Here is a 26,828-nt window from a genome sequence, read left to right as displayed (position 1 = left end):
GGCAGACAGCAAAGAGGGAGAAGCAGAAAGCTGAAAACCTCTCCGTATGTGGTGTCTTCTCTACTGAAACGCACAAAACCCCAAGGGAGAAATGAGCAGGTTTCTGGCAAACAGTAAGGGGTTTACCATGAAGCCAGATTTTTCAGCTATTGGTTGTCTGGCCTAGTGGGAGGACACAGGAAGAACCCATATTCTCAAAGGAGGATGTGAGCAACCGTGAACAAGCCTGTGTCAGAGCGGGAATCTGTTTTTTTTCCAGATGCTGCAGCCGTTAGCGACACTGTCTGCCTAACGTCACTCTAAAACCCACATTTCTCTCCTCTTTAATCACAAGACAGCTCTGGTGAAGAAAATTGAGCTCAATGTGTTAACAGTAGGGAATAAGTCCGGCCACTGTTCAGAAAAACAGACACATCCTTTATCTGACTCTCTGGCGCAGCTTGAACCGTCACTCTCAACATTCTTTCCATTCCCAAAAGGTCGTAACTCGTTTGGTCTCCTCTGCAAGTTGTTCATCCCTCTCTCTCTCTCTCTTCTGAGCGGGAACGTTGAAAATTCAAACCTACTCCCGCCCCTTTCCAACTAAACTAGTAATTCTTGTTCACAGTGGAGGGACTGAGCAAAGAAAAAGACACTTTGACAAGAGATCTAATGCCCATCAAACATCTGAAAAGGTGTTGGTTTTGAATGTCATCTCAACATGTAAATGTCATTTTAAAAAAGCTAAAATATGCCTGAAGATCAGAATCAAACCCAACACAAACACAGAAGGTTACAATTGAATGAAAATCGCTTTTTATGTCCCCTATCAAACATGCGTGGGTGAGGTAATGCAGATTACAACCTGTAATAAGGGTCATATCTTTACAGTTCGGCAGATCTACTCAAGATTAAGACATTACAGAAGTGTGGGGGGTGGAAACACACCAGGCCATGAGTCAGACAGGAATGTCTTGAAGAAGGGGCCATAAGAGTTGCATAAATAAATAAAAAGGTGGCAGTGCAATTGGGGACACCCTGAGTGAAGAGGGGGTGGGGTGTGGAGCAGCCTACAGAGGAAGCATCCCCTCCCCATCTTGCAGTTTTGACCTTGTAGGATGAAAAGCAGCTATATGACTTATACCTGCCCAAGTGTCCCAGCAAACCAAGTCCCTAGATAGCATATTGTAGTGAGGAGATCATGCGCATACCATACAAACGATAAGATCAGTGAGAGCTTATATTTTACTATAACAAATGAGCATACGCCCTAAAATAACCATGGTGGCCTGTGGATACTAGTTATTTGATACTGTTATTAGCCTATTTCAGGCATATTCTGCGCTTTTAGAAATACAGCCTACCTCTTTCAGCTGGTCGAGCTCCTGCCTGACGGCCTCGTACTCGATCTCCAGGTCGTCGTACTGCTGTTTGAGCTGCTGCTTCTCCTCCAGCACCACCAGCCCATACTCCGCCGCCTGGATCTTCTCGTTCGTGGTCTCACTCAGCTCCCGGGAGAGACGCTCGATCTCGGCCCGCATCCACTCCGGCCCGGCCTCCAGCAGCAGCATCGCGTCGGGGTATCCCTGCTCTTCCACGGACATGGTCGGCACCGGTGAGGTATCAACCAACGCCAGCTGATCTGCGACAAGGGGGGGGTGTTGGGGAGGGGGCGTCTTCAAGAGATGTAACCTTGAAGAAGAAGAGGTTGCTCAAATTCGTCTGTATTTAAATTGCATGATTGTTACGCTTGCGTTTCTCGTTGCCGGTCTCGTTTCTTTGGTCATGTAGATGACTCGGTTCAATTATCTCCGACGGGGGAGCTCGTCGTTATCTCTTAAAAATGCTCCATCGTTGAGATCCTGCGTTGCCTTCACCTCTCCCCCGGCTTGTCGGAGCGAAAGCGCCGGAGCAGGAGTACCAACTGCCAAGACAGAAAAAAAAAGGATGTACAACTTCTGGCTTGTACTTTCAAAATAAAACTCTTGTCGAAGACAATGGGCTTCAAATCATGTGTGGTTGTAGATTTATTTTACTTAGTTCACGTACTCGAACAGAAATAAAATACACGTAGTAATAATATGCAGCAAGTGTAAATATGTTGATAAATAACTAAATTGTAAGTGCGATTTTCTTTTATTTTGAAGGCTAATTACATCCGCTTCCGGTATGCTCTTATTATCAACACCGGCTTGTTTGAAACAGCTGAATGGTCCGTTTGCTGAATGCGTTGCACCTACGCAACCAGCTGGGACAGCTCCTACAGGGAGGCAGTGCTTTTCGGGAAATGTAGTACTTGTAGTGCGTGAAGCCAACGAAAGGGGCTCTGCCTACGCCAGGAACTGAACTCATTTCCCATTAGGCTTTGTTTATGTGCTTATGTGGAGCACGGAAATCTCTGTCCGAGCGGTTTTATGTCGTAGAACAGACGGCCTGACGACTGCTCTGTGGCAGCTGTGCATGTATATCTGCTGCCATCTGTCGGAAGAGTTGATGCATTAATGTAATCTCCACAGGTAAATGTGCTCACACTTTTGCCACTGGGGGTCACATATGAAAGGGTCTCATCTGCACTGAAATCAAGCCAGTCTGAGATTTTTATTTACATTACCTGTTTATTATTCTACTCTAGCTACGTGTAATGAAAGCACTAATTTTCATGAGTAAGTATTCATAGTAATTACTTCTTAAATGTATGCTTTCATGAATTGTAATATTATATTGTGTAACTTGTTATAATAATTAAATGCGTACCTAATACTCATTTTTCAAGGCTGACAATTTAACATGTCATTAGGGCTATATATAACTATATATATAGTGTCAATGGAAGGAACACAAGTGTAATTAATAACATTAATTATGGCTGAATTCCATTTTGGTCTGCAGGTTTTCAGGGCCCCAGTATTGTGCACGCTGGTTGACTGGTTTTGCTTCCTATTTGAACAGAGCCATCTCACGTTATCCGTTAGGCTACACCTGTGCTTTTCATGCTACAACAAGTCAAAATGTCTGCTGTGAAAAAGGTCTATTGTCAGTGGTGGAAATGTACTGATGCAATGGATATTTTTGATATACCTGTACTTTACTTTACAAAACCTAACATGTACTGTTAAAAAGTTTGTATTTCCATTTCAGAGTGCATGTATACTACAATACTATATATCAAATGGAAAATGTATGCTTGCTTATCAGAATGTTTGTCTGATATGTTTATATATACAAAATAACATATACTGTTAAAGATCCCCTAAAGTCATGTAAGGCTTCTACTTTTTCTGTCTCATTAAAAAGTCCAGAATCTATAAAAATGCAAATTGTGTTCACTCAAGTTTTCCTGCTGGACACAATATGTCTCCAGCTTCACTGTAAAGTCAATTATCAGTGTATGTGCACTGGTGGCTTCAAGTGTCTTCATCATACTTTTATAAGTTACATACTGGACACTGGGCTTGACTTCCAAACTATTTGTGATGCCACAAATCATGCTTCAGATTTTCAGTGAGCACAGAGAAACTTTCCACTTTCAGCAGATGAATGCGAAAAACATCCTTTGAGTGTCAAACTCTGCACATACATCATTCTGCACAGCGACACTCAAACATCCAACTGTAGCAACAAGAAGAAAAACATTTTTGAGTTAAGGGGGAATTTAAAGATTAAATTAGCTAACAGTATATAAAGTAGATAAGCTGCACCTCGACCAGCTAAATCATCAAAATGCTACTTGAATGCATTAATGTACGTATTAACAATCCAGTAATATATGTAATATAACACTCACAGGGGGATTTTTTCTACAAAGCAATTACTTTTACTTTTGATTCTTTAAGTTAAATTTGCTGATAATACTTTTCTATTTTTACTCAAGTAATATTTTGAATGCAAGACATTTACTTGTAATGGAGTATTTCATAGTATGGTATTGCTTCTTTCACTTATTACACCACTGATTAGTTAGCTTTAGACTTAGGGCTGAAAGATAGCCTTTATGTTTACAGTTACGGATAAGAGTACACTTAACTTACAGATTAAATCTAAAGCATCACATGGTTGAAGGGATCACAAGACATGTTTCGTGCAAGGATACTTGTTTTGTCCCTTGTGACTGTTAACAGTGGTTTTATTTGTTTCAAACAGTGTCTTCTTTTGATTTTTTTTCTGCCTGTGATCACATTTTACTCACAAACTTCATAAAATCTGTAATACAATGTGAATTGTTTGTTTGTTAACATTTGCTTAAGCATTTGCATCGTATAAATTACAGGAAGCATCATAACTGTCAAAAATGATTAGGCTGCTGTCAATAACTTGATTTTCTGTTTTTACAAATTGATTTGTGTTACTGCCTGCTGACCACCTATACTACATGATAGTCAGAAAACAGTCAGTTTCAGAAATACACTAAGACAACAGATAACACAACACATTTAACAAAATGGAGATGGAAAAGGACAAAGTATCTTTCCCATTTCTTAACTTAATCAAAGGCCCATCAAGACTGGAGTTAAATATTAATGATGATTAATTGTTTGATTGGCTATTGATGAATGATTTGTGAAATGTTGGTGTGTCTTCTGTTGCTGTAATTAGTTTTTCTGTTTTGCACCGCTCTTGGCTCTGCACCCCTCTGTATTTGCCATGGTAAGACCGTGAGCTATGCCTGAAAATCACAGTCATGCCTATGATTTACTCTGGGCCTTATCTCACTCTACATACACGACATGTCATGCATTTGGCTTAGAAGTTTTGTGTTGACAGAATGTTTTATCCCTGTTCCTCTCTGTTACTCTCATCATGTTGCTGATTAGTTCTTAGTAGTTATTTCCGCTTCATAGCTAAACTGAGATGTTTTTAGTGGTTTAACGATATGTAATTTTAAGGGAAATTATTGGGCAAATTATATTATCTATATCTGTACTGAACAATCAAAGACATTAAGACATGTGAATATTTATATACAGATGGATGACAATTTAAAGGAAAAAACAACACAACCCTCCAAGTCATTGGAAGCCTCTCAATTCTCCCATAGGTGTTTTATTTTCAAACTATCCACTGACCTCTTATGTCCTGTATGAAAGCACCTGCAATTGTCATGTTTTAAAGTTGTAAGCTCCATAATCATCATAGATAAATAGTTCAAATTAGATAATAGGATTGATGATATATGTTTTTGTGCAAAAATACAGGATATTTATATTGACCGTTTGTACTATGATGGTACTCAGTTGCAAAACCATAAATAAAAAAAGTAGCATTAGGCAGGATTAAAGTAAGGAAGTAACAGGCAAGAATCCACAAATTTAAGATAAAATATCTGACTGAAAAAAAAGTTATTGAAAGGTTATAGGAACAGATCTCACTAAAAGCATATTTTAAACTATAAATTCAGAAGGGAATTCTATCCATTTTTACTATAATATAGACAGCAGCATTTTAGGATTGCATTGGGATTATTGGATTTGAAGTCCCTCCAAAAGCTGTACTTCATAGACTGAGCTCTCCTCATTAACCTAAATGTAACCAGATTTAGCAAGGTGCAAGGTAAGCCAATCAGTTTTTATCTACTTGCTATGTTAATAAGGTCCCACTATTTGTAGCAGCAGGGCAGAGGAGTTTTAGTATGTTGGTTTCAGACATCCACTGAACTCTCATGACAAAAATCCAAAATGTATGTGTACTTATTCACAACAATAGGCAAGCGCATCATTTATCACATGTATAATAGACATGTTGAGAATCTGGTCAGGTGAACAGCACAGGTGTTTACTAATGGTAATATGTGTATTAACAGAGAGAATGTATTGTCAGTGTGTATCATAACAGTCCAGCAAAAGGAAATAGTGATGTGGCTATAGTATGAGTTTTTGTTGAGTAGTGGGTGCTCTATATGGTTGTTTTACTGTAATAAGATTAGTTGTCTAATCCAGGAGGAGTCAGGAATAGCCCTACACTCCCCCCAGAGCCACAGACAGGAGGAATATGTGCATGGTGATAATTAGAAAGGACACAATCTCTGCTATACTTCTCAACACATTCTTGAGGTGAAAATATTCCCGTACTTCACCTGTCAACCTGGTGAGATACATGGCTTTCCACAAAGGAGCACACACGATCCTGTGAGTACTCGTGCCCCACCCCGCAGCACAGAGATAATCTGAGACGAATCAAATCAAGCGAAGCCACAGGATTGACTTTCCACAGACCTGGAGAGGGAAAGACAACGTCAGAGCTGAGACTGATGCCAGAAATGTTGGCAACTGTAGCTATGAACCATTTGTTTTCTGAGATGGTGTTCACAAGCCTCTTGTCTCACTACAGGTAAGTCTGTTTTTTTAATTAATTATTACTTATTTTATTTTGTTGTATTAATCATTTGATTGGTTGCATTTATTTCTTTGTTAGCTAATACAAAGTTAATTATTATGCACACTGGTCTTGAGGAGTGATAAGGAATTTTGTACTGCGATGAGCAACTGAAGTAGAACTACCAGCTAAAATGGAAGCTTCCCAATCCTTTAAAATGGATTATGTCTGCTTTACATTTGACTTGAATATGATTTAGAATGTAGATCTTTGACTTGTCATGTATAAAAATATTTTGATCACTCAATCTCAAACTGAGACTTTCATAGTCCAAAATAATAAATTATAGAGCACCGGTTGTTGTACTGTACTGTAATAGTACTGTATTTCTGCCTCAAAGTAAAGCCTACAGCATCAATTGTTTACAGAATGCATATGATGAAGTGAATATTATAGTGTAACAGGGTAAATGTATGTGTGTGCAGGCTCTGCTATGACTGTGGAAGAATGCCTGACTATTAATATGGCACTCCATGCAAATACAAGAGGTGGAGCTCTGATGGAATACTGTAAGTAAGGATGGTAGCTGGTCATCAATACAATGAGTTCAGTTAATGACTTAAGGTCATTTAGGTGGTCAGCTATGAGCATAGTTTACAGGTTTTTATTTCACCAAAATGCCACTGTAAAATGCATTTCAAATGTTTCAGTAGAGTGGCTATTTTTACTGTAATGCTCTGATGACAGACTTTCAATGCCAGCCTAGGATTAGACACCTCTAAGTGAGCACCACCGATTATCTTTATTATTTAGCTGTTAGAGAACAACCTATACTTGGTGGAGTCTCTTTGCTTTACTATAGTTTCTAAGGATATGAAAACATCTCATGGGATTTTAATAATATTTTACATTATTATATATTTTTATTTTTTAACTCTGCAGAGAAAACTAGCTCCCAGTTACATTTTTTAGATTATAACAACAGAACAAATGAAATACAATCCACAAAAAGGTCAATTACATTACTTACAATTTTAGATTAAATACAATATGTCTAATATCCAACATTTTTCTCCCCCCCCTCCCTCCTTATAATAACTCCAGTCAAAGCTCCCAGAGCGAAGTACACGATAGTAGGAGAAGCAATACGTTATGTTGTCCCTGAACATATGCAATGCTCTATCGGCTGTGGAGGCCAAGCCTGCAAGTATGACAACCCAAGTTACTGGACTGATGACCAACAGGCCATAAAAGGCCTCTACTCATCCTGGTACACACACGATTGTTCTACCTTAGTAGTTGTGATAGAACAACAAAATGTAACAGTTTTCTAAATAATCTATTTCAGTAATATGTATTCATATTTTCTCTAAAACTATGTTACAGTAGCTGGACTGAAAACAGTGTGTATTAACTTTTTCTCTGTTATTTTAGGATTACTGATCATCTTCTCGCTATGTCCAGACCCTCAACAGAAATCATTAAGGAATATAAAATCATTGATCAATTCAGAAGGTATATACAACTTTGTTTCAAGATCTTTCAGTCACTTCCTGACTAAGAACACACAGAATCTTTTGAGATGAGAATAATGAAGTATTAATGTCTCTGTTTTTGTGTTGTGTGTGTGTGTGTGTGTGTGTGTGTGTGTGTGTCAAGGTATGGTATTAAAACAGTGATCAACCTACAGATACCTGGTGAACATGCCAGCTGTGGAAACCCTCTGGAGCCAGAAAGTGGCTTCTCATACCGCCCAGAGGTCTTCATGGAAAACAACAGTAAGTGCTTCGGATAATATTTCTTGATAAATCTGTATTGTTGCTCAGGTATAACTTAAAACAACTTACCATTTCAGTTTATTTCTACAATTTTGGCTGGAGTGACTATGGAGTGGCCAACCTCACCACTGTTCTGGACATGGTGAAGGTCATGGCCTTCGCACTGCAGGAGGGAAGGATAGCAGTCCACTGTCACGCTGGTCTTGGAAGAACAGGTAGCTTTGTAGGGAATGTTAGAGTATAGAGTATTTTGACTTTCAGAACAGTTTGTGCTTTCATCTGCACAATCTGAAACACAATGAAGGGTTTCTCCTTTCTTCCCTCCAGGTGTGCTGTTAGCAAGTTTCTTGGCCTACGCTACCAGGATGACTGCTAACCAGGCTATTTTATATGTACGTGCTAAACGCCCCAATTCCATCCAGACCCGAGGTCAGCTGCGTTGCGTCAGAGAGTTTGTCCAGTTCCTTGCCCCTTTGAGGAGTGTGTTTTCCTGTGCTGAGCCTCGATACAATCCAGTCACCCTGTCCCAGTATCTGAACCGCCAGAGACACATACTGCATGGCTATGAGAGGAAGCAGCTGAGGCACCTGCCAAAGATTGTCCAGGTAGTGTCTAGACTGCTGGTGGACATTGCAGAAAATCGACAGGTGATCGAGGAAGACATTCTGGAGGCCCCAGATATTGATGACATAGAGATGACTCTTAACATCATTGAGCAGATGGGCCCTGAGCTTGCAAAGGAGCCACGCTTACCAGGTACGCCCACCTTACCCAGGCATTTCAACGAGCCGGCCATCTTCTACCATCGCAAAAGTCTGAGCTACAGTGAGTCCGACTTGAGACGACTAGGCTCACAGCTCAACCTCCTAACACAACCTCTTGGCTCTTTGTCACAAAGTAATGTTGAAATGTCCATTTCCCCACCCGAAACGGCTCTCCCTGCAAACCAGCCCCAACGTTGCAATAGCAACATGTCTGACATCTCACACAGCTCAACATGCTCACTCTGGCAAGCCAAAAATGTAGAAAAACAAAAAGATGGATCCATTCTGTTGAAGAAAGTGAAGCAGAAAAAGATCCAACGTAGTGAGTCTGTGGGAAACAGTGAACCTACTAAAAAGGGTAACATGTTGTCCAGGTGGAAGGCAGAAAAGAGGGAAGAGGTAACAATGAATGGGATGAACTGCAAAGAGGAACATTCAGAGAAGTCGGAGGTGCCCTTTATCACCCTGCAGTCAGAGTTGTCTCTGGATGCCAGGAGGTTGCTAGTGGCACAGGCACTGGCAGTGGACCTTTTTCTTGATGGAGAAAAAGAGCACAAGAACAAAGTCTTGGCCTGGCAGGTAAAAGACCCATACTAGTGATGTGGTGGTATTTGTAGAAATGGAGGGCATGCATGTATAATAGCATTAAAAATGATGCTTGAATTTGTCCACCACAAAGACTGATATAATGTGTCAGTTACATACAGCTGCTGGATGTTCATGACAGACTACAATTACGCATTATTCCATGCACCCTAGTCCAAAAAACGCAGTCCTTCTACTGACATTACATTTTTATTTTAGCTGTCTAGTTGATTTGGACAAAATTACCTTTCCTAATTAGAAGTGAAGGACAGCTCAATAACAACGCACATTAATCCACACAGTGACTGGTACATGGCATTCAAAATTCTTATTAATTTGTGCTTGGTGACTCATGAAGGTAACAGAAGGTTTCTGAATAAGGTGCCTCAGTCACATACTGGCAGACAGGGTCTAACATGCAGAATGTCCGAATGTGTGCAGGCAGAACTGAACCAAGGTGGTGGCTGGGAAAGGCTGTGTATGGAGCGGGATCCTTTCATACTCACTGGGCTCATGTGGGCATGGCTGGAGCAACTTAAAGAGCCGGTCATTTCCATCCACGAAGCCAAAGCCTTAAACCCTCACAACACTGATCCTCAAAGTGTCCTCAACACACTCGACCAGGTCAGTGCATACTGTTGATTCACATTTGAAACGATAATAGTACTACAATGAATTACCTGGAAAATAACATATACAACATACAACAAATATATATTTTAGTTTTACCCTCCTTTTCATCTCTTCCTAGGCCTCTAAAGAAACACTGATGTGCATACTAGATTGTATGGCTCATATGCTGTTGATACCAGAAAGGGTTGAAAATGCATTCCTGAATCGTACAATCAAGGCTTTCACTTGGGTAAGAAATCCAGTACCTGTAATTTTTTGGGATTAATGTCAACAGTTTAATTCATTTCCTCCTCATCGTGGTTTTTGTTTCAACTATCTGAGAGTCTTGTTTGCCTTTGAACAGATAAAAAACGACTCAGACGATGGAAGCAGAGTGTACGAGTCTGTGACTACAGTCCTACGTTGTGTCCTTGAGGAGATGAGATGTGCGGCCATCGAAGCAGATGAGGCGCTTATGTCTCCTTTCTGTGTATAGGTACTACCAATCATGGTAAATGTAGTGTAGTGCTTGGGGTATGAAAGAGACAAGGATGCTTTTGTGCCTTGCAACAAAATGATTTAATATGTAATAACTGATTTTGTCAATGTGGGCTTAAGATAAACATTTATGATATGTAGAGTATTGACACTAATACGTAACTATTTTCTTACCTCAGTAGTGAGTGGACGTAGCACATTGAAGAACAGGTGACCAAGATATATTTTGCAATACATTATGCCTTAAGACTGGTCACAACAACATCAACACTGACATGCCTCAGCTCAAAAAGTATAGTTATAGAATATTACCTTTATACCGTCTCATTTCTTAACAAGGTTGTTGTTCACACATTGTGTCAATGCCTTTACCATAACGTAGCATCATCTGTAATACCTAATACATTCTGTTTTCTGTAAACATAAACTTACCAAAGAACATCCCAATGTAAGCATCTGATAATCATTTCATAATAAAAGCAATTCCTCCTTCCAGTAGGTTGTGCAACCTGCTCACTAGTAGGCACCTTTTGTGGAACAGTGACGCTCAGGAGGTGAAAGAATAAGCTTTTAGGACATCTTTCCCATCTTTCCCTTCTACCGAGGCCACAATGCTGGAGTAGTCACAGGCAACATGAGTGAACCCTCTGGAACACATAGCATAAAGTAATAACATTAGGAAATTGCTGCTAAGGCAACATGGAGATACAGAGAAAACACTGTATTGAGCTGTATTCAGGCTGTTGCATCACTAGTAACTATTGATGCTAACTTGGCTGCTGATACATCAGACCCATGCTAAAGCATACAGCATACAGTACCTGGATGTTGTGTGAGAGCCCCCGAGTAAGTGGTATCGGCTCTCCAGAGTCAACCCACGGTCTCTGTCATTTCTCCATGTCAACACTCGTAAGGACAGGTCCTGCGATGCTGTCACTACGCGAAAACGATCCTGTTAATGTGAAAACAGACTAATTGGTCCCCATTTTCAGACACTTAAATGTGGCTCTTCACATAGAGGGTATAATGTACTGTATAAAACAAACAATTTCAACAGGTGAAGGGATATTTATTTCAATTTCAATTGAGAAAACAGCCTACCACACATATGGAAGAAATAGGCATGGTATGCTCTTTAAAGCTAGCAAGCAGGGCTCCTTTCAGAGAGTAAACCCATAGCTCCTGGTTAGCTGCCAACACTAAGCAGTTGCTGTCCTTGGCTTCTAGAAGGATGTCTGAGGACCTGCTGTTCACTGTCAAAGGGAAGGACTCCACCTGCTGGACTAAGATGAGAAGAGATTTTAAATGATTTCAACACAAGCCAGGAAAAATCCAACCTTGTATATTGTATATTATAGGATTTACTTTGCGATAGTGAGCTGTCATAGAGCATACATTTTTATTTATATATTTTGGGGTACACACTTTCACCCAATCTATTTAACTTAAATCAATTTTAAATTATGATTTAAATTATGCACATTTCCCAGTATTACCTTTGACAGACCACAGAGAACAGGTGTCTAGAAACAAGCCCTTGCTCTTACTTTTGAGTATCTGACAAGATAGGTACTTTTCTAACACTAAATTCCATTGTGGAAATGTCTTTGCATGCACGTTTTTGTACCAGCAGTCTTGATTCACAAACTGACTGTAATTTTTGAATGGCTAATGTAAGATTCCATATCACATTTAAAGCATACTAAAGTTAATCTGCACATATCTCAGTCCTCACCCTGGATCTCTGACTTGTACTTAGTCTTTTTAATGCTGACATCGAAGACAGTGAGGGCTTTGTTGTGTGGGTGCTCGTTGTGGTGGATGATGGCCAGTCTGGCAGGCTGGGTGGGTATGAAGACAGCAGCCTGGCACCCAATGACTGGCACAGACTGGCACAGAAGATCTTCGTCCTCAGACGGAAAGGTCAGACTCTCAGTGTAAATCACCTGGAAACAGACCAAAGAACACAAATCTATAAAATGTGTATTAATGTTTTATTCTTCTTATCTCTGACCACCTATTTTTTCCCACTGTGTCATTGACACAGAGGAACAGACCAGAGCAGGAAACACAAAAGTTAGACTGTCAAAGACAACAAGAAATACCTTTGGACTTAAGTCATCATTGTCCTTGGTTCCAGCAGTGATCCATTTCTTGTCAGGTGAAACTAGCAGTATGTTGACTTTAAAGGTGTCACACACCATTACGCTGGACTTTTTAGTTAAAGCTGAATCAGCTAGTGTATACACAGATCCCTGACTGGTTCCAACCTAGAAAATCAAAAGTACACTTTACTTACTAAAATTCTGTTTTATTTTAAGATTGATACAATTCTGAGGTTACTTACAGTCAGAAACCAGTTGTTGTTGACATTATACTGTAGTAGTGTACAATGTGGAGATGCAGTAGAAAAGGAGGCCACCTCTTGGCCAGTCTTGCCCTGCCAGGTCTTGATGAGGCCTGTGGAGTCTGCTGTGATCACAACTTCACGTTGTTCATCACTGACAATCCCTGTCAAAGGACTCTGCACAGGACTGCACCACAGGAGTTCACCCTGAGAGAAAAAAGGTGCAGGGTCAGATAAATGCCTTGGTGGGAGCATTTAATCCAGTGGCTTTTCAGCTTTTAGCCAAGGACAGGGTGGCTTTTGGAGACACATGATTGCGGTACATATCCCTGGTTTAGTGTAAATAAAAGGTATGAATGTAATATGATGCCTGAATTTAAACACTGCCACTTTCACTTCTGGGTTTACTTTGTGGCATCTCACATCTAACAAAAAAATAACTACTTGGAAATGTATGTTTTAGACATGGACTGATAGATAATGTGATGTGTGAATGATGATATGCGGGGGGGGTTGTTGCACTGACATTGTGGATGTTCCATGCTCGAACTGTTCCATCAGTAGAGGCACTGCACACTGTGGCACTGCTGTTCCAGAGGTGAGGAAGCTGAGCTGAATTCTCCTGCAGGTACACAAAACCTACCACCCTGCCTGATGGATGTGTCAGATATATGAAAAATAAAAAATAAGATGAGAGACACACACATTGAAGTCAGGCAAAGATGACCCCAGAGAGCAAACAAGACAGCATACCTGTGTGTCCTCTGAGGCTTTTGCAGGTGTAACCTCCTGTGCGACCTTTCGTCATCTTCGTCTCTAAGTAGCAGCGTCGCAGGAAGTATCTCTTCCATGAGTGATTCACGTGTTCGCTCAACAAAACAGCAAAGTTACAGAAACTCCAGCGCTGCAGACACATCCTCCTGAGGTCGGCATATAGAAGTGGGTGTTTACATAGTATTTATTTTTATTTATGTCTCTGACGCTGGAAAAAGGGACCGACATTAAAGTATAGACAAAGCTCACCTCCATAGCCAAGGAGTCTCTGCAACTTCATGCCAATCCTACAAATATATCGGACACAATTTCAGACACTTTTCACTTGAATATGTTCGCTCTTGTTGCATGGAGGAGGCTTACTTCCGCAAGTTGGACGCTGCTTACCTTACACACACTGGAGGCACTGATCAAGTCTTCCTCAGTCAGGAATGTAAAGATATGAATTAGACAATCACCGATCAAGTGCGGGGATTGAAGGTCCATACTGGCATCAGTGATTCACTGATTATCGCCCTCCTGTACGTCAAAGAGGGAGCGGTTGTTTTTGGGAAAGCTACGGAAAGAATACAGGGACATGGGATGGTATGTTTGCCTTTAGCCTGCAAGGTCTCCACTGTGCCACCAGATGTCGCCATTATAAAAGCGAGGGGATCCAGAGAAACGTCCAGGACCGAGAGGCAGTGCAGGTAGCGCGCATCAGATGCATTATAAAACCGAGAAGTGGATGAATTCGATTATTATTTTTTTAATTAACACTAAAGGACATAAATGCATGTGTCAAATATTATAAAAGCGGGATTTAACCCCCTGTAACCTGACAGTGAAAGCAGCATTCAGTCTGAGGAGGTAATAATGTAAGAAGAAACAATGCATCTTACTTTCTTTGTCTTTGTTTTCATATTGTTTATCTGCAGCTTTCTGGTGATGCTTCTGTTTTGCAAGTGCTTAAAAAATATTGTTAATTTCAGTGAAGCAAAACTGGCAACATCTGCGTAAAATTGAGCTTATGGCCATATTATCTTGAGCCCTGACCCACTTAAAAAACCAAATAAAAAAGCCATCCCAATCAGTCAAGGTGAATTCACAGCAGAGGAGTGTGTGTGTGTGTGTGTGTGTGTGTGTGTGTGTGTGTGTGTGTGTGTGTGTGTGTGTGTGTATGAGTGTGTGTGATTCAGCCCTGGCGGGATTCTTCAGCAGGGCCCCATCCTGTGAACACGCCCCAGATAGATGAGCCAGATATATAGCCAAGACCTGCGGGTAGCAGAGGAACTGTGAGAAAGAGAGATAATCGCACTTGCTCTCCCCAAGGGTTACCTGTGACACCCTCGCAATGACAAGAGGGCCCAGCGAAAGGGGGCCACGTAAAAGGAGTTTGGATGATACCCTAGCCGGCATTTTGTAAAAGTTCCACAGCGTGTACTATTTTTTTTTATATGCTTTTCGTCATTTTGGAGTTGCTTTGGAGTTACCTGTGCTGTGATCGATCGGAGAATAAGAGAACCGAGTTATTCATCAGCTACAGATCGTTGCATGTAACTGAGAGCGGGGCCGCAATGAGTCGGAGAACACGACGCTGGATTTTAAGAGTTTTACTTTGTCTAGGAATTGTTTATTTGAAAATTGGGTGAGCCGCGCTTGTTTGACTCCTCATTAGTTTGTTGTTATTATCAAACACAAAAATCTTGGAATAAATGCTGAGATTTTTTACCTGTTGTTGGTCCTTCAAAAGCGCCTATTGTGTCGCATATTTGCTACAAAGTAGGTGGTTGATTTTATAAACGATAAATAAAACATTAAGGGAAGAGCGTTAACTTATCTCAGACTCGTGGCAACTGAGTGCTTATCACTTAATGACATTATCTTCATCATGCCTTTAAAGGTTGGTAAAACGCATGCTGGAATAATAATTAAAAACTATCTGCGACTTTAGTGTAGCCTTTAATGTACAGAATTAGTGTGGAAGTGCACCTTAACCCAGCCATTTTATGCAATATAATCTCTTCTAAAGTCAAAGGAATAATTTTGGTGATAATTTCTACTGTTAAAATGCAATCATCCCATTAAAAGTGTCTGGTGGTACAGGGATGCATTAAATTGTTAGATTATAACAGTGTGTGATTAAAACAGCGTAAACGCATTTGATTTTAAAAGTTGTGGAAAAGTATGGGAACTCTCAAACTTTAATAACCAACAGCCATAATATTTGAATGTAAAATATAAATGGTTGATGGCTACTTTTTCTCAGTCATGTCCATCTTCCATTCACAGTGGCTTCTCGTCGGTGGTGGCCCTAGGTGCGAGCATAATCTGTAACAAGATCCCCGGTTTGGCCCCCAGACAACGGATTATCTGCCAGAGTCGCCCCGATGCCATTATCGTCATCGGAGAGGGAGCCCAAATGGGCATCAACGAGTGTCAGTTTCAGTTCAAAAACGGGCGCTGGAACTGCTCTGCGCTTGGAGAGAGGACAGTCTTCGGAAAAGAGTTGAAAGTGGGTATGTTGCTGTCTGTTAACGTTTGTTTACAATTTGAAACTTTTTTCAAATTTCAGCAGTAAACACAATTTATCACCTCGCACCTCCATGCGTATTTGTGCGCTTTGTGCGTAAAATGCGCACAGTCTTGTAATTTCTCTCAAAATTGTTCATATTAACAAACCGCTGTGCCAAAGTTTATTGTATAATTTAGGTCTATCAAGAAGTTAAATTATGACTTAATGCCTTTGAAAAATAAAAATGGCATCTATTTGTAAAGTTATGACCTTGGCATCGATCATTTTCCACACATCTTACAAAACATAATCTAATAGCGGTTTCTCTTGATCTCCAGTCAAAACCTGCACCAGACAAACTTCTTAAATTATGACATAAATTATCATCTGGCCTGCATTATTGCATCCATGGTATAAGGAGCATCCCATAAGGAGCCAGTGTCATTTACATCAGGCCTAGTTTTGCTCTAGACTTTTCATTGAGTAGGGCTTTCTGAGCATGTATAAAAGGTATCTGAAGCCAGCACTGTAACAAAGCACTTGTGAATGTTTGCAGCCTTTCTTTTCAGCCCGGCAGAGTCTCTGGAGACGCATTTCCACTGGTCTTTATCCTGTCTAGTGATGGGTGCTGTGGCTCTCACTGTAAGAACGTAGCTCTTACCACGGGTATAAGTTACAGTGTGGCAAGGCCAAGAGGAAAGCAAGACCTGAAAGTACTAAATTAGAGAAACCAATTAGTTAAATCAATGTTCCTAGTACTGAAACAAAAGTCTCCTATAAAGAGTGCATTAACATCAGCAGATGCTGAAATTATGGCTTGAGTTTTGTGGCTTGTTTGTTGGCTACAAACTAATAAGGTGGATTACAGATTGTTGTAAATCGAGGATATCAATACCAGGAAGAGCTAGGTTTAATGAAATATAATGACATTTGGTGTAATGATGCTTTTGTGGCCCCAGTCAGTGAGTAAGGAGTTTGATAGCCACATAATGTTTTCATAAAAACACAAAAAAATATTTTAAGATATTTTAAGGCCTAGACCAGAACTATTGAAACAAAACACAATGGTCAGTAGCTTGGACCAGCTGTTTGGGGCCATCTTGCCTGTTGCTGTTGGAATGAAAGGATTATCTCTTCATGCTGCTGAAATGAAAACAGTGGTGTTTGACAATCTGTTCCTTTATGAATGAGTGGTTTTAGCTCATCAAGAGTCTTGGTCTGTGTTTTAAAGACAGGAGTTTAGGTCTATGGCTTGGACAGCCATACCGAATAGATTGGTTTCACCGATCAGATTAGCGTAGAAGGGCAATGGCTGTAAATGAATGCCATTGTTGATGCCCAGGCTGAGTGGAGCGGTAGAGCTTGCAATTGTTCTTAAAGCGAAGGAAGAATGACCAGTGAACTGACATAATGCGTATGTGTAATGCAAGGTGCATCAGCTTTGAGCCATTTTAGGCCTCGACTGTGTTTGCACTTTGTAGTTACACTAAGCTGTATGAGATGAGGTCCATATAAAGAGGCTGGATACTGAGAGGTGCATGACTCTGCAGAGATGAAAGAGAAACAAACATGGCAAAAGAGCAGTGAACTGACACTTCTTGTTCAACTTATACAGGCTTTTGAATTCTACTCTCTTTTTAATATCTTCCACCTCTCATTACAAGGTTATGAAGAATACATACCATCTCTTGTGGTGAACCCATGCACTCAGAACTGCAGGGGAAAAATTAACAACGGTGCAGTCAGAACTGCCTGACTGCACTGACACACCTTCTTTTTTGGCTTGGAGCCCATCAAGTCTATAAAAACGTCCACATAATTGATGCCTCAATATGAGTTTTTTTTTCAATGGCAAGGGCACACATCCAAGATGTTTATCAAAAACATGGCAGCTTTACATAGTGGTGGCAGGAGGAAGCACAAAGAAAGTATGATGTTTGTTTTGAACAAACAGAGACGAGGAGTTTATTTACACATAGATATGATGGATGTTACAACTAGGAGTTTCCTGTTTGCATGATAATGAATCTCAGATTTGAAAATTAAAACATACTACTTGTTTCTGCATGTTCATTACTCTATGGACCGTTCACATTGTATTAGAAGGAAATATTATTGCTTTGTTTGCATACTATAAGGCTTTTATAGTAAGAGTATTGCAGAGTAAGATATATTAGACTTACTGAGTGATTTCTTCTCAGCTTATTATTTGACTGGAAAACTTAGCGTCAGGTTCTGTCTACAATAGTCGTGTCAGATTAACCTTTAGTTATTTGTCGATATTTCCGTGTGTGTGTAAATGATTTGTTAGCTGGACTTAGGGCAAGATAACAGCAGGATGAAGATTCTGATGTCAGTGCCTTATAAGTTTACACAGAATGTGACAGTTTCTGAACGGATCAATAGCCCTTCCTTGCCGACAACCCTCTTATTCATACTGCTTTGTTGACTATACCGCCAGCAGCCATTTTGGTTCACAAGCAGGACAGTTTCCAGGTCAGATTTCAAAACACTGCAGCCCTTGAGTCATATGTCAGTAAGACTGTGATGTAAGCACACATACTGTTAATAATTAATCTCGTTTTCCTATTTAAAAGTCCTGTTACGTACTTATTGTATTTTCCTTAAAACGGAGGAGAAACACCAATCTGTCTCTGTTTCAAAAAATCTCTATGCAACATTTTATACATCAGCTTTTTTTTCTGCTCTGTTAGGCAGTAAAGAGGCTGCGTTCACCTACGCCATCATTGCAGCAGGGGTGGCCCATGCCATTACAGCCGCCTGTACACAGGGTAACCTGAGCGACTGTAGCTGTGACAAGGAGAAGCAGGGTTTCTACAGTAAAGACCAAGGCTGGAAATGGGGAGGCTGCTCGGCAGACATCAGCTATGGCCTGCACCTCTCCAAAGTATTCATCGATGCTCGGGAGGTCAAACAGAATGCAAGGACACTCATGAACCTCCATAATAATGAGGTGGGACGCAAGGTAAGTGATTAGAAATATGAGTATGTCTCTTTATTCAGCACAATGACTATATAAAGTGACGACTACCTGTGATCGTGAACCGGTGGTTAACTAGTCTAAGGCTGGCCTCAGTAGCTACTAATAGTCCCTGCCATGATGTGGCAAGGGTGAACCTTGCCAAAGATCTGGGAAGTGGGGCCAAGATTGGACAAGCAGTGGAATAAAAGACTGCTTTTAGGGGAAGAGCAGTGTAAGTGGCAGGGTTTGATTACAACCCAGATCTCTGCACTGAAAACAGATTGACACTGTACAAAAAGGCATTAGCCCAGTCCCCCACATGCTTTGCACCATTGGGACAGTATACAGTTACCTTTATGACAATCCAAACCCACAATTTCTCTAACATCATCAACCCACATCAGGTGCAATGTGCTTGTACATGCACCACAGGGGTGTTTACTGTTTGGTTACTAGGTTCGATCATCACTGATTTGTATGTGTCTCCGTTGCTGTATAGAAGACTGTAGTTATATACACTCCACCTGCATACTGACTCCAATCTACAGTTTCAACTCAATAGTTAGGGATATGGTCCACATTGGATTATGGATGAGTCAATATACCATGTAACTGGTCATGCCTACTGTAAGATGATAATAAAATAAAAACATTTTATTTTAAGCTAAAGTTAAATTAAGAGTATTACAAAATAAAAATGGAACAAGAGACAACAATAATATTATAAAATACAAATAAGAGAAAATGAGCAAGAAGGGATGGTTTACATGATGTGTTGACCTGCTCATTTGATGTTTTTTTCTGCATGCATGGCTGCAGAACACTGCAGAGTGACAAAGAGACTCCAGTAAGTCTAGAGGTTAGAGATTGAGTGGAATGATGTGCCAAAAAGCTAAAGTGAGGTAGGAGTTAGTGAAGAATAAGGAAGCAGCTTTGCCCAAGTTAACTCATATCCTCTCTCTCTGTCTCACCGTGCCAAAGTAGCCTGATTCACACAACCGACACGTCCATCCCCACACTGGCTGAAAGGCCTCCTCACACACAATTGTACCTAGTAGATCATTTTCTATGTGCGTTTCAGGACCATGAATTCAAATTGGCTTATGTGGACAGCTAAATTGCCTCCCAGGGACAAAAAAGACTGCAATTGTGGATTCAAACTTTGCACGGTTTTCCTCCGTTTCTCTTCTTTCTGCTAATAAATGGCCTCTCTGTTTTGATAGCTAGCCCCCCTCTTCCTTTATTTATGCTAATCAAAAGCAGTGACACTGAGCAGGAGCGCCGTTCACAGCTCCCTGATCGAAGACGGCCAGACAAAGGCTGTCACAAGTGTTGGTCACAGAACAACTGATGGATTAGGGAGTTGAAGCCAAGGGTTTTATGAAGTGGTTTGCTCAGAGAAAAGTAGTTTTCTTTTTGGGTTCTTGTTCACACGTCTGTATTTGGGTTTTATCGTTGCAGTTTACTTGCCAAGAACACAGAGGCATAAATATCTCGTTAATGGCTTTAGAAGACCATATCGCATACCAAACTCCTAGCATTTTAGCAAAAGGAAATTGCTATTGACCTTGCTGCTAAAGAAAATTCCAGTTTCAGTCAATGGCACTTCTCATTGTCATCAGTTCAGGGTTTAGCAGTAATCCTAGTCACTCGGCGCCTTGTACAGTCACTCTTGACATTCGTGTGTTGTGTGTGGTAACTACACACACAGAGCCTGAAATCTGATACATTATTTTGGCTTCTGTGTGTATAGTATCACGCAGCAATGTGGTGGGGCTGTGTTTAATCCCCAACCATAGTGTATTTGTCAGTCACATTGTTATTAAGTTGCACGTTTGTCACTTGCCTTGAAGTGCAAAAGCTGAAATGTGAATTGAGACCATCTGAAATACACCAGGGTTTTACAATAAGTAGACATTGCGTGAACTGTAATTTAATTAAATTCTGAAAAATATAAATACATATAAAAATAACATTATCAAATGCCTTTAACAGATAAAATAGTGAAATCATTATTCTAGTAAACAGCATGATTGGTTTTAATAACCTAGTATGGCTGTTATTAACCTACCATGAGAGCGTAACTCTCACTCATCACTGGAGTGTTTTAACAGTTGCCGGTTGTTACCACATTACTAAGTTGTTTTTGTGTGTCTAGATCCTGGAGAAGAACATGCGACTGGAATGCAAGTGTCATGGTGTCTCAGGCTCCTGCACCACCAAAACCTGCTGGACTACACTTCCCAAGTTCCGCGAGCTCGGCTACATTCTCAAGGACAAGTATGCCCTTGCGGTGCACGTGGAACCAGTCAAAGCCAGCCGCCACAAGCGCCCTAAATTCCTGAAGATCAAGAAGCCTTACTCTTACCGGAAGCCCACGGATACAGACCTGGTGTACATAGACAAGTCGCCTAACTACTGTGAGGCGGACCCTGTGACGGGGAGCTTGGGGACACAGGGCAGGGTGTGTAACAAAACTATTATGCAGCACATCAGCGGCTGTGACTTGATGTGCTGTGGCCGGGGATACAACACACACCAGTACTCCCGCGTCTGGCAGTGCAACTGCAAGTTTCTGTGGTGCTGCTACGTTAAATGCAACACCTGCAGTGAGAGGACAGAGGTGTACACATGCAAATGAGAATATTTATTGGATGGTGTGTGTGTGTTTGTGTGTCTGTCTATGTGTGTGTGTGTGTGTGTGTGTGTGTGTGTGTGTGTGTGTGTGTGTGTGTGTGTATGTGTATGTATGTGAATGTGAACATGTGTGTCTGATGATGATGTATGTGAGCATGTGGGTTCATGTCTTTGTGTTTTCATGGACAAACTGGAACTTTTAAACTCTACAAGAAGGCTGTTATTACAGTCTTTTCATACATAATGAGGAACTACTCTACTGTGTATACAGTAAGCTGACGATGGGGCGTCATGATTCTTTTGCACACAAAGCTCTTCAACCCTCTTCTTGGACTGTTGTGTTTGTTGGGGTGCAATGTCGAAACAGTGCGACTAAACACAGTTAAGAGAAAAACTGTACCGTGGCATGTGGGGCTGGTGACCACGGTGTGAGTCAGTGAAGCAAAATGTCAAGACTTTAAGCTATATGGACATTTTCTGACATTTAGGAAATAGACTTTGCCAATGCAAATGAATTATGGTGGATGTGATTGCTGGGCAGAACACACTGCTGTAGTTCTCACTCTGTGCACAGATGAAATGACACAGCCATTTGTAATATTTAACATTCTGTATTTAGAAAACGAAAATAATTAATATTAATTTATTCTATAAAGAAACTACTGATTTTGTCCATTATGGATCAAAAATAACTAAATGTTGGGAGGTTTTAGTGTATTAAAGCAATCAAAACTTGTCCACGGTTAACACACTGGATTTGAATCTGCCTGGAATTATGAATAGAATACTTCTGTTCCAGATGAAACTGCTGTAGGCTACTCACATTGACCTTCTGACCCTCTCATGAGTTAGTCTTCCCTCTGTTTGCTGCTAGTCTAGAGAATCCCACTTGTTGAGGTAGGAGGCTGTACGCTCTACTGACTGTCTTCAATGGCATTGCTTACTTCAAGCCGATTTAGCTTAACAGGACTTATTCACTGATCAAAAACACAGGCACATTTTCCACTTTTGGTAAATATTGGTTAATAGAGTATATTTTGTAAAAGCCTATTTTTATATGAATGTCTTATTTATATCTTTTGCATATTCAATGTCAAGACCTGACCCTGAGACCTGTTTTTAAATCCTTGTGAAAAGAAATCTGATATATGTTAAGTTGGCCTCTGCTGTCACTGCCATAGTTGTATATTGTAAGTGATAGGAACTGTTTATATGTGTCTATGTTCAAACGTCTGTGTTTACTGCGTTTCATGACTACTACTGATGGAATACAGGAACAGAATAACACTAACAAGAGATGATTTCCGTTATTGCTTCCTCATACGTCAATTCTCACTCTGTCATATCATATATTAAAAAAACCTATGGAGAATGTTTGGTTTTGCAAGGATAAAATATACTTGAGCAGTTGTAATATGCTATAAATTGCTAGATAACAAGAAAAAATGATGTAGAGTTTAAAATGAGTGAAAATTTAAGAAAAGAAATATTGACCATAAAATGTTCTTGTCATTAAGCAACGTAGAAGTGAAGTTATAGAATTTTTATGACATAAATTACATGAATTCTTCATTATAGAGGAATTGGTTAACTGTTAGAGTCTTACTTATACTTTCAAGTGAACGTAAAAGTAAATCTTTATTAATGCTCTTCTATAATGTGGTTTGCATCATCATTAGGCAATCGTAAAGTCATAAAATAGAGATAAATATTCTCAAATATCATACAGTCACCATGGAGGTAAATCAGTTTTCAAAGAGCTTATCCTACAAGTACAATGTGTGCAATACTGTTTGCCACAGAAAGAGAGACGTCCTTTGAGAGGGGAAAGTTATTCAGCCTTAATTGAGGGCCCATCTTGCAGACTGGGAAGCAGTTGAATGTGTCAGAGGAGAAAAGTGTTTGTGCTCTAATGGTAGGGTACCAGTGTAATTGATGAGACTGGTCAGGCAGACTGTCACGGAGATGACTTGCTCAGTCGGGGGAGTGGGAGCTGTCAGGTGATAGATGACTCGCACATCTGCTTCATTCACTCCTGGGCCACTAGTTGCTACAACAACTCCAGTGCAGCAGAGAAAATGCAGGGCAGTCTCCAAGAGAGGCTGGCCAACATGTCAGGGAAATGTTAACGATGCTAAAGCCCACAGTCGTTACGGATTCCACTCTCATCGGCCTGGAAGTGGAGTGAGGAGACGGGCCCAAGGTGTTGACGGAAAACCTGCTCCCAATAATCCCCTGAGAGTGACAAATGTAGCCTGTAAAGTTTTCACCTGTGCTGTATTTTAGTAAATTTCCACATGGGCATTTTCCTTGTAAACTCCCCCCCTTTTTTCTCTCCCCTTTTAAAAAACTGAGACACATGAGAATTCAGGTTTAATTTACAGTAGATTATCCGTATCGTGTGTCATTGGCAATGATAATCTGCCCAGAATAAAGAGAAAAGGGCGTGAAGGGGATAATAACAGAGGCTTGTCTCTGTCTGACAAAAGCTTTCAGCTTTCATAATATTGATACAAAAGACTCACGAATAAGAAAAGGCAGCTGCTCAAAAAGCTCTGGTTAAACTTAAACTAGGGTTTTGTGTTTAAGGCGCACATCCCATTATCTCATGAACAAAACACTTACATCTCTAGAGTCTTTTATATTTGTCACTAATTTACTTTCACTTGCAGTAAATCTAACTTTTAAAAAACCAAGGAAAAATCGTTTGTGTGGATGCTTTGAATGCGGTGCTGTAAGGTTACAAGGTGCCCTTACAGGGACTGATCATGAGGATTTTCACCATCAAACTTTTGATGCTATAATTTACAGCATAACATGCCTTTAAAAGAAAGAACAAACAAACAAACAAACAAACAATTCAGTTTAGATACTACTCCAGTTAATCCACCTGCAATGTTTCCCAGTCAGGTGCAAAACACCACCACACAGAGGCCACAGTCACTTCATCCTCATTGAGTCACAAGCACAAAATACCACCTTCTTTGATATCGCAGCCTAAGTCAGACACCCTGCAGGATCACTGAAATGCTAATTATACTCTTAGCTGTGTTTCTCCATAAACAGGACCAGGCCCATGCCAAGATGTTCTGGGGTGTAATATCCATGTTGCTCTGAAGTGGGGTTGCGTTACCCTTTGGAGTTTTGTTTATAAAGACACACACACACATTGACACACAAACATACACACACACACACACACACACACACACACACACACACACACACACACACACACACACACACACACACACACACACACACACACTCACTCATCTGTCACCTGCAGTAGTTGGAAATTGGTGGTAGCTGCAGATTTATGGTTAGTTGTCTGGCTCACTCCCTGTGTTATTGCTGGAGACTTGCCACAGCTTCCCTGATTTGCTCCCATGACCTGTTACATCAGGGCGGCCCAGCAGTGTGCTCCAGCCAGCAATTAGCGTCAAAGCCAACAATGAGTCTTTCAAAACATATTTAAGCAAGATCCATCCTGCTTTCTGTTTTATCATTAGATCAGCCTTGACTGCATCAGTGATCAGATTTATAGCTTAAATTAAAATTTAACTGATGATGCAGACGTTTGTTGAAACCAGTGATAGATTTCAAGATATATTTCCAATTCATATTATAAACCTAAACCCAATTATAATGTTAAAAAAGTTATCATCTTTCTTTACAGTCTTAGCTATTGTATTGTCATTTTTGTCTGCACGAGAGCTATTCATAGAATTACAGTTAGGTGTGAAACATAACATCTTGCGTTTACTTTTCCAAAGAACTTAAGAAATATGCCACCAATGACGAAGGAAATGACTCACAATTTCACAGTAAAAGAGTTGTTAAAGTATACATTTTACAGGGCCTTCATTAACACAAGGCTATGTGTGTGTGGACTATTTTGTTTCAACAGCTTCCAACATTTCACTCAAACAAGTGGACAGCACTAAAGACAATAATTTGAAGGAGGAGGAGGAGCGAGAAAATGTGCTCTCCAGTTTTTCTCTCCCCTTCGCTCTCTCTGACCATAAATCTTCTGACACATGATTATGTCAGTCATACTTTTGTTTTTCCTCTGGTTGAGACATGCACAAGCACCTGAGCGCTGCACAGTAAATTGCAGAGCACAAGGTTGTCTTTATGTGATTCCAGAGATACTGTATGGGTGCAGAGCTCATTCATGCACTCTCTTAACAGCGTGCTGTTTGAGGCTCTGCGATGGAAGCCAGAGATAGCCGACAATATCCACTCCCCACAAGAGAGATCCACAACTGTTTGGCCCTCACAGGGTCTATCTGACTTCCCATGGTCTATCTGATTTTACAAGTAAACACAGTGGTCAAATAGCTTCAAGCTATTGTCAGTGGTATTAAGGTAAGAACACAGGCAGGATCTGCTCTTTGGGGGGATTTTGAAGGAGCCATTTACAATGATTTGAGTGAACATACCGGCCCGCTTAACCTGCCGTTGAGAGCTTTTGAAATATGTAATCATGGAACAGTAATGCATCTGAGAAATGGGGTAATGAGAACTTTGAGTGAGCTGCCTTTGATGGTGTGTAGTGTTGTATCTTCAAATGATCTGAGCACCCCATATGATACTTTTCCTTGCTTTTGGAGTGGTTTGGAACAGGGCTATGGAGGGCCCTCATACCTTACCCCCCACCCCCACCCTCCAGAAGACGTCACCTGAGCTAAGCTTACAGTAATCCTCCGACGTCTCGGGCGTCCTGACACGGGATGTTTTGAACAAAAACACAAAACTCACTACAACCCCGTAAGACTCAGAGACGCTTAGGAAATATCACTGATCTTCATCCAGTGTCATGTCAGTCAGTTTGCCAGCCAGATTCTTACCCTGACAGCCCTTCCCTGCCCTTACAAAGAAGAAGCTGGCATCTTCTCCTTGATTTGATTGTTTTTTGTTGGTTTGATAAAGCGGCAGGTTCATTATAAACCACAGTCTCACTGGTTTTGGCTTCACTCCTCGCTTACTTCCTTATAATGAAACCATTTATGTGCTCACCTCACCAAGAAAAAACTTTTAAACCTGAATAGAGACAATACTGAAA

The 26,828-nt window shown here is 40.5% G+C and overlaps 4 protein-coding genes across 8 annotated transcripts in view; 2 read left to right on the top strand and 2 right to left on the bottom strand.

The window, feature by feature from the left end:
• The window catches only part of LOC127376857 (protein bicaudal D homolog 2), a 43,860-nt gene extending 41,959 nt beyond the window's left edge, over positions 1 to 1,901 (bottom strand). For 4 of the 5 annotated variants that reach the window (XR_007887571.1, XM_051424200.1, XM_051424201.1 and 1 more), the window contains exon 1: positions 1,344 to 1,901. Coding sequence is in view for 4 of the 5 variants with exons in the window: in XM_051424200.1 (XP_051280160.1) it covers positions 1,344 to 1,583 (240 nt within the window). In the remaining variant the exon portion in view is untranslated. The remainder of the gene's footprint in view (positions 1 to 1,343) is intronic. The other variant, XM_051424203.1, reaches the window with a different exon arrangement.
• Positions 1,902 to 5,972: 4,071 nt separating this feature from the next.
• On the top strand, positions 5,973 to 10,523 carry ptpdc1b (protein tyrosine phosphatase domain containing 1b). Its single transcript, XM_051424963.1, has 10 exons — positions 5,973 to 6,303; positions 6,774 to 6,857; positions 7,393 to 7,558; positions 7,723 to 7,803; positions 7,948 to 8,066; positions 8,144 to 8,281; positions 8,394 to 9,409; positions 9,857 to 10,039; positions 10,167 to 10,277; positions 10,392 to 10,523. The coding sequence occupies exons 2-10, from the start codon at positions 6,782 to 6,784 to the stop codon at positions 10,521 to 10,523; spliced, it is 2,022 nt and encodes a 673-aa protein (XP_051280923.1). The 5' UTR covers positions 5,973 to 6,303; positions 6,774 to 6,781.
• A 58-nt stretch (positions 10,524 to 10,581) lies between these two features.
• Positions 10,582 to 14,217, bottom strand: fbxw12 (F-box and WD repeat domain containing 12). Its single transcript, XM_051425758.1, has 10 exons — positions 14,034 to 14,217; positions 13,896 to 13,933; positions 13,626 to 13,792; positions 13,399 to 13,523; positions 12,873 to 13,079; positions 12,631 to 12,795; positions 12,261 to 12,471; positions 11,627 to 11,808; positions 11,347 to 11,477; positions 10,582 to 11,172 (listed from the first exon to the last, which is right to left on the bottom strand). Exons 1-10 carry the CDS (start codon positions 14,130 to 14,132, stop codon positions 11,073 to 11,075), a joined length of 1,425 nt encoding a protein of 474 aa, XP_051281718.1. The 5' UTR covers positions 14,133 to 14,217; the 3' UTR covers positions 10,582 to 11,072.
• Positions 14,218 to 14,903: 686 nt separating this feature from the next.
• On the top strand, positions 14,904 to 23,061 carry LOC127377628 (protein Wnt-7a). Its single transcript, XM_051425706.1, has 4 exons — positions 14,904 to 15,273; positions 15,918 to 16,144; positions 18,855 to 19,126; positions 21,282 to 23,061. The coding sequence occupies exons 1-4, from the start codon at positions 15,083 to 15,085 to the stop codon at positions 21,762 to 21,764; spliced, it is 1,173 nt and encodes a 390-aa protein (XP_051281666.1). The 5' UTR covers positions 14,904 to 15,082; the 3' UTR covers positions 21,765 to 23,061.
• Positions 23,062 to 26,828: the final 3,767 nt, after the last annotated feature.

The sequence above is a fragment of the Dicentrarchus labrax genome, unplaced genomic scaffold (assembly GCF_905237075.1).
Source record: "Dicentrarchus labrax unplaced genomic scaffold, dlabrax2021, whole genome shotgun sequence".
NCBI lineage: Eukaryota > Metazoa > Chordata > Actinopteri > Moronidae > Dicentrarchus > Dicentrarchus labrax.
The sequence above is the reverse complement of the archived record's forward strand: the minus strand, read 5'-3'. Positions and strand labels throughout refer to the sequence as shown.

Coding starts and splice junctions, on each gene's coding strand:
- LOC127377628 (XM_051425706.1), top strand. CDS start 15,083: ATGCTTTTCGTCATTTTGGAGTTGCTTTGGAGTTACCTGTGCTGTGAT. Junction 15,274..15,917: donor ATTGTTTATTTGAAAATTGG/GTGAGCCGCGCT, acceptor TTCCATTCACAG/TGGCTTCTCGTCGGTGGTGG. Junction 16,145..18,854: donor CGGAAAAGAGTTGAAAGTGG/GTATGTTGCTGT, acceptor CTGCTCTGTTAG/GCAGTAAAGAGGCTGCGTTC.
- ptpdc1b (XM_051424963.1), top strand. CDS start 6,782: ATGACTGTGGAAGAATGCCTGACTATTAATATGGCACTCCATGCAAAT. Junction 7,559..7,722: donor AAAGGCCTCTACTCATCCTG/GTACACACACGA, acceptor CTGTTATTTTAG/GATTACTGATCATCTTCTCG. Junction 10,278..10,391: donor CAATCAAGGCTTTCACTTGG/GTAAGAAATCCA, acceptor GCCTTTGAACAG/ATAAAAAACGACTCAGACGA.
- fbxw12 (XM_051425758.1), bottom strand. CDS start 14,132: ATGGACCTTCAATCCCCGCACTTGATCGGTGATTGTCTAATTCATATC. Junction 13,793..13,895: donor GAGACTCCTTGGCTATGGAG/GTGAGCTTTGTC, acceptor TGCCGACCTCAG/GAGGATGTGTCTGCAGCGCT. Junction 11,478..11,626: donor CTATTTCTTCCATATGTGTG/GTAGGCTGTTTT, acceptor TCACATTAACAG/GATCGTTTTCGCGTAGTGAC.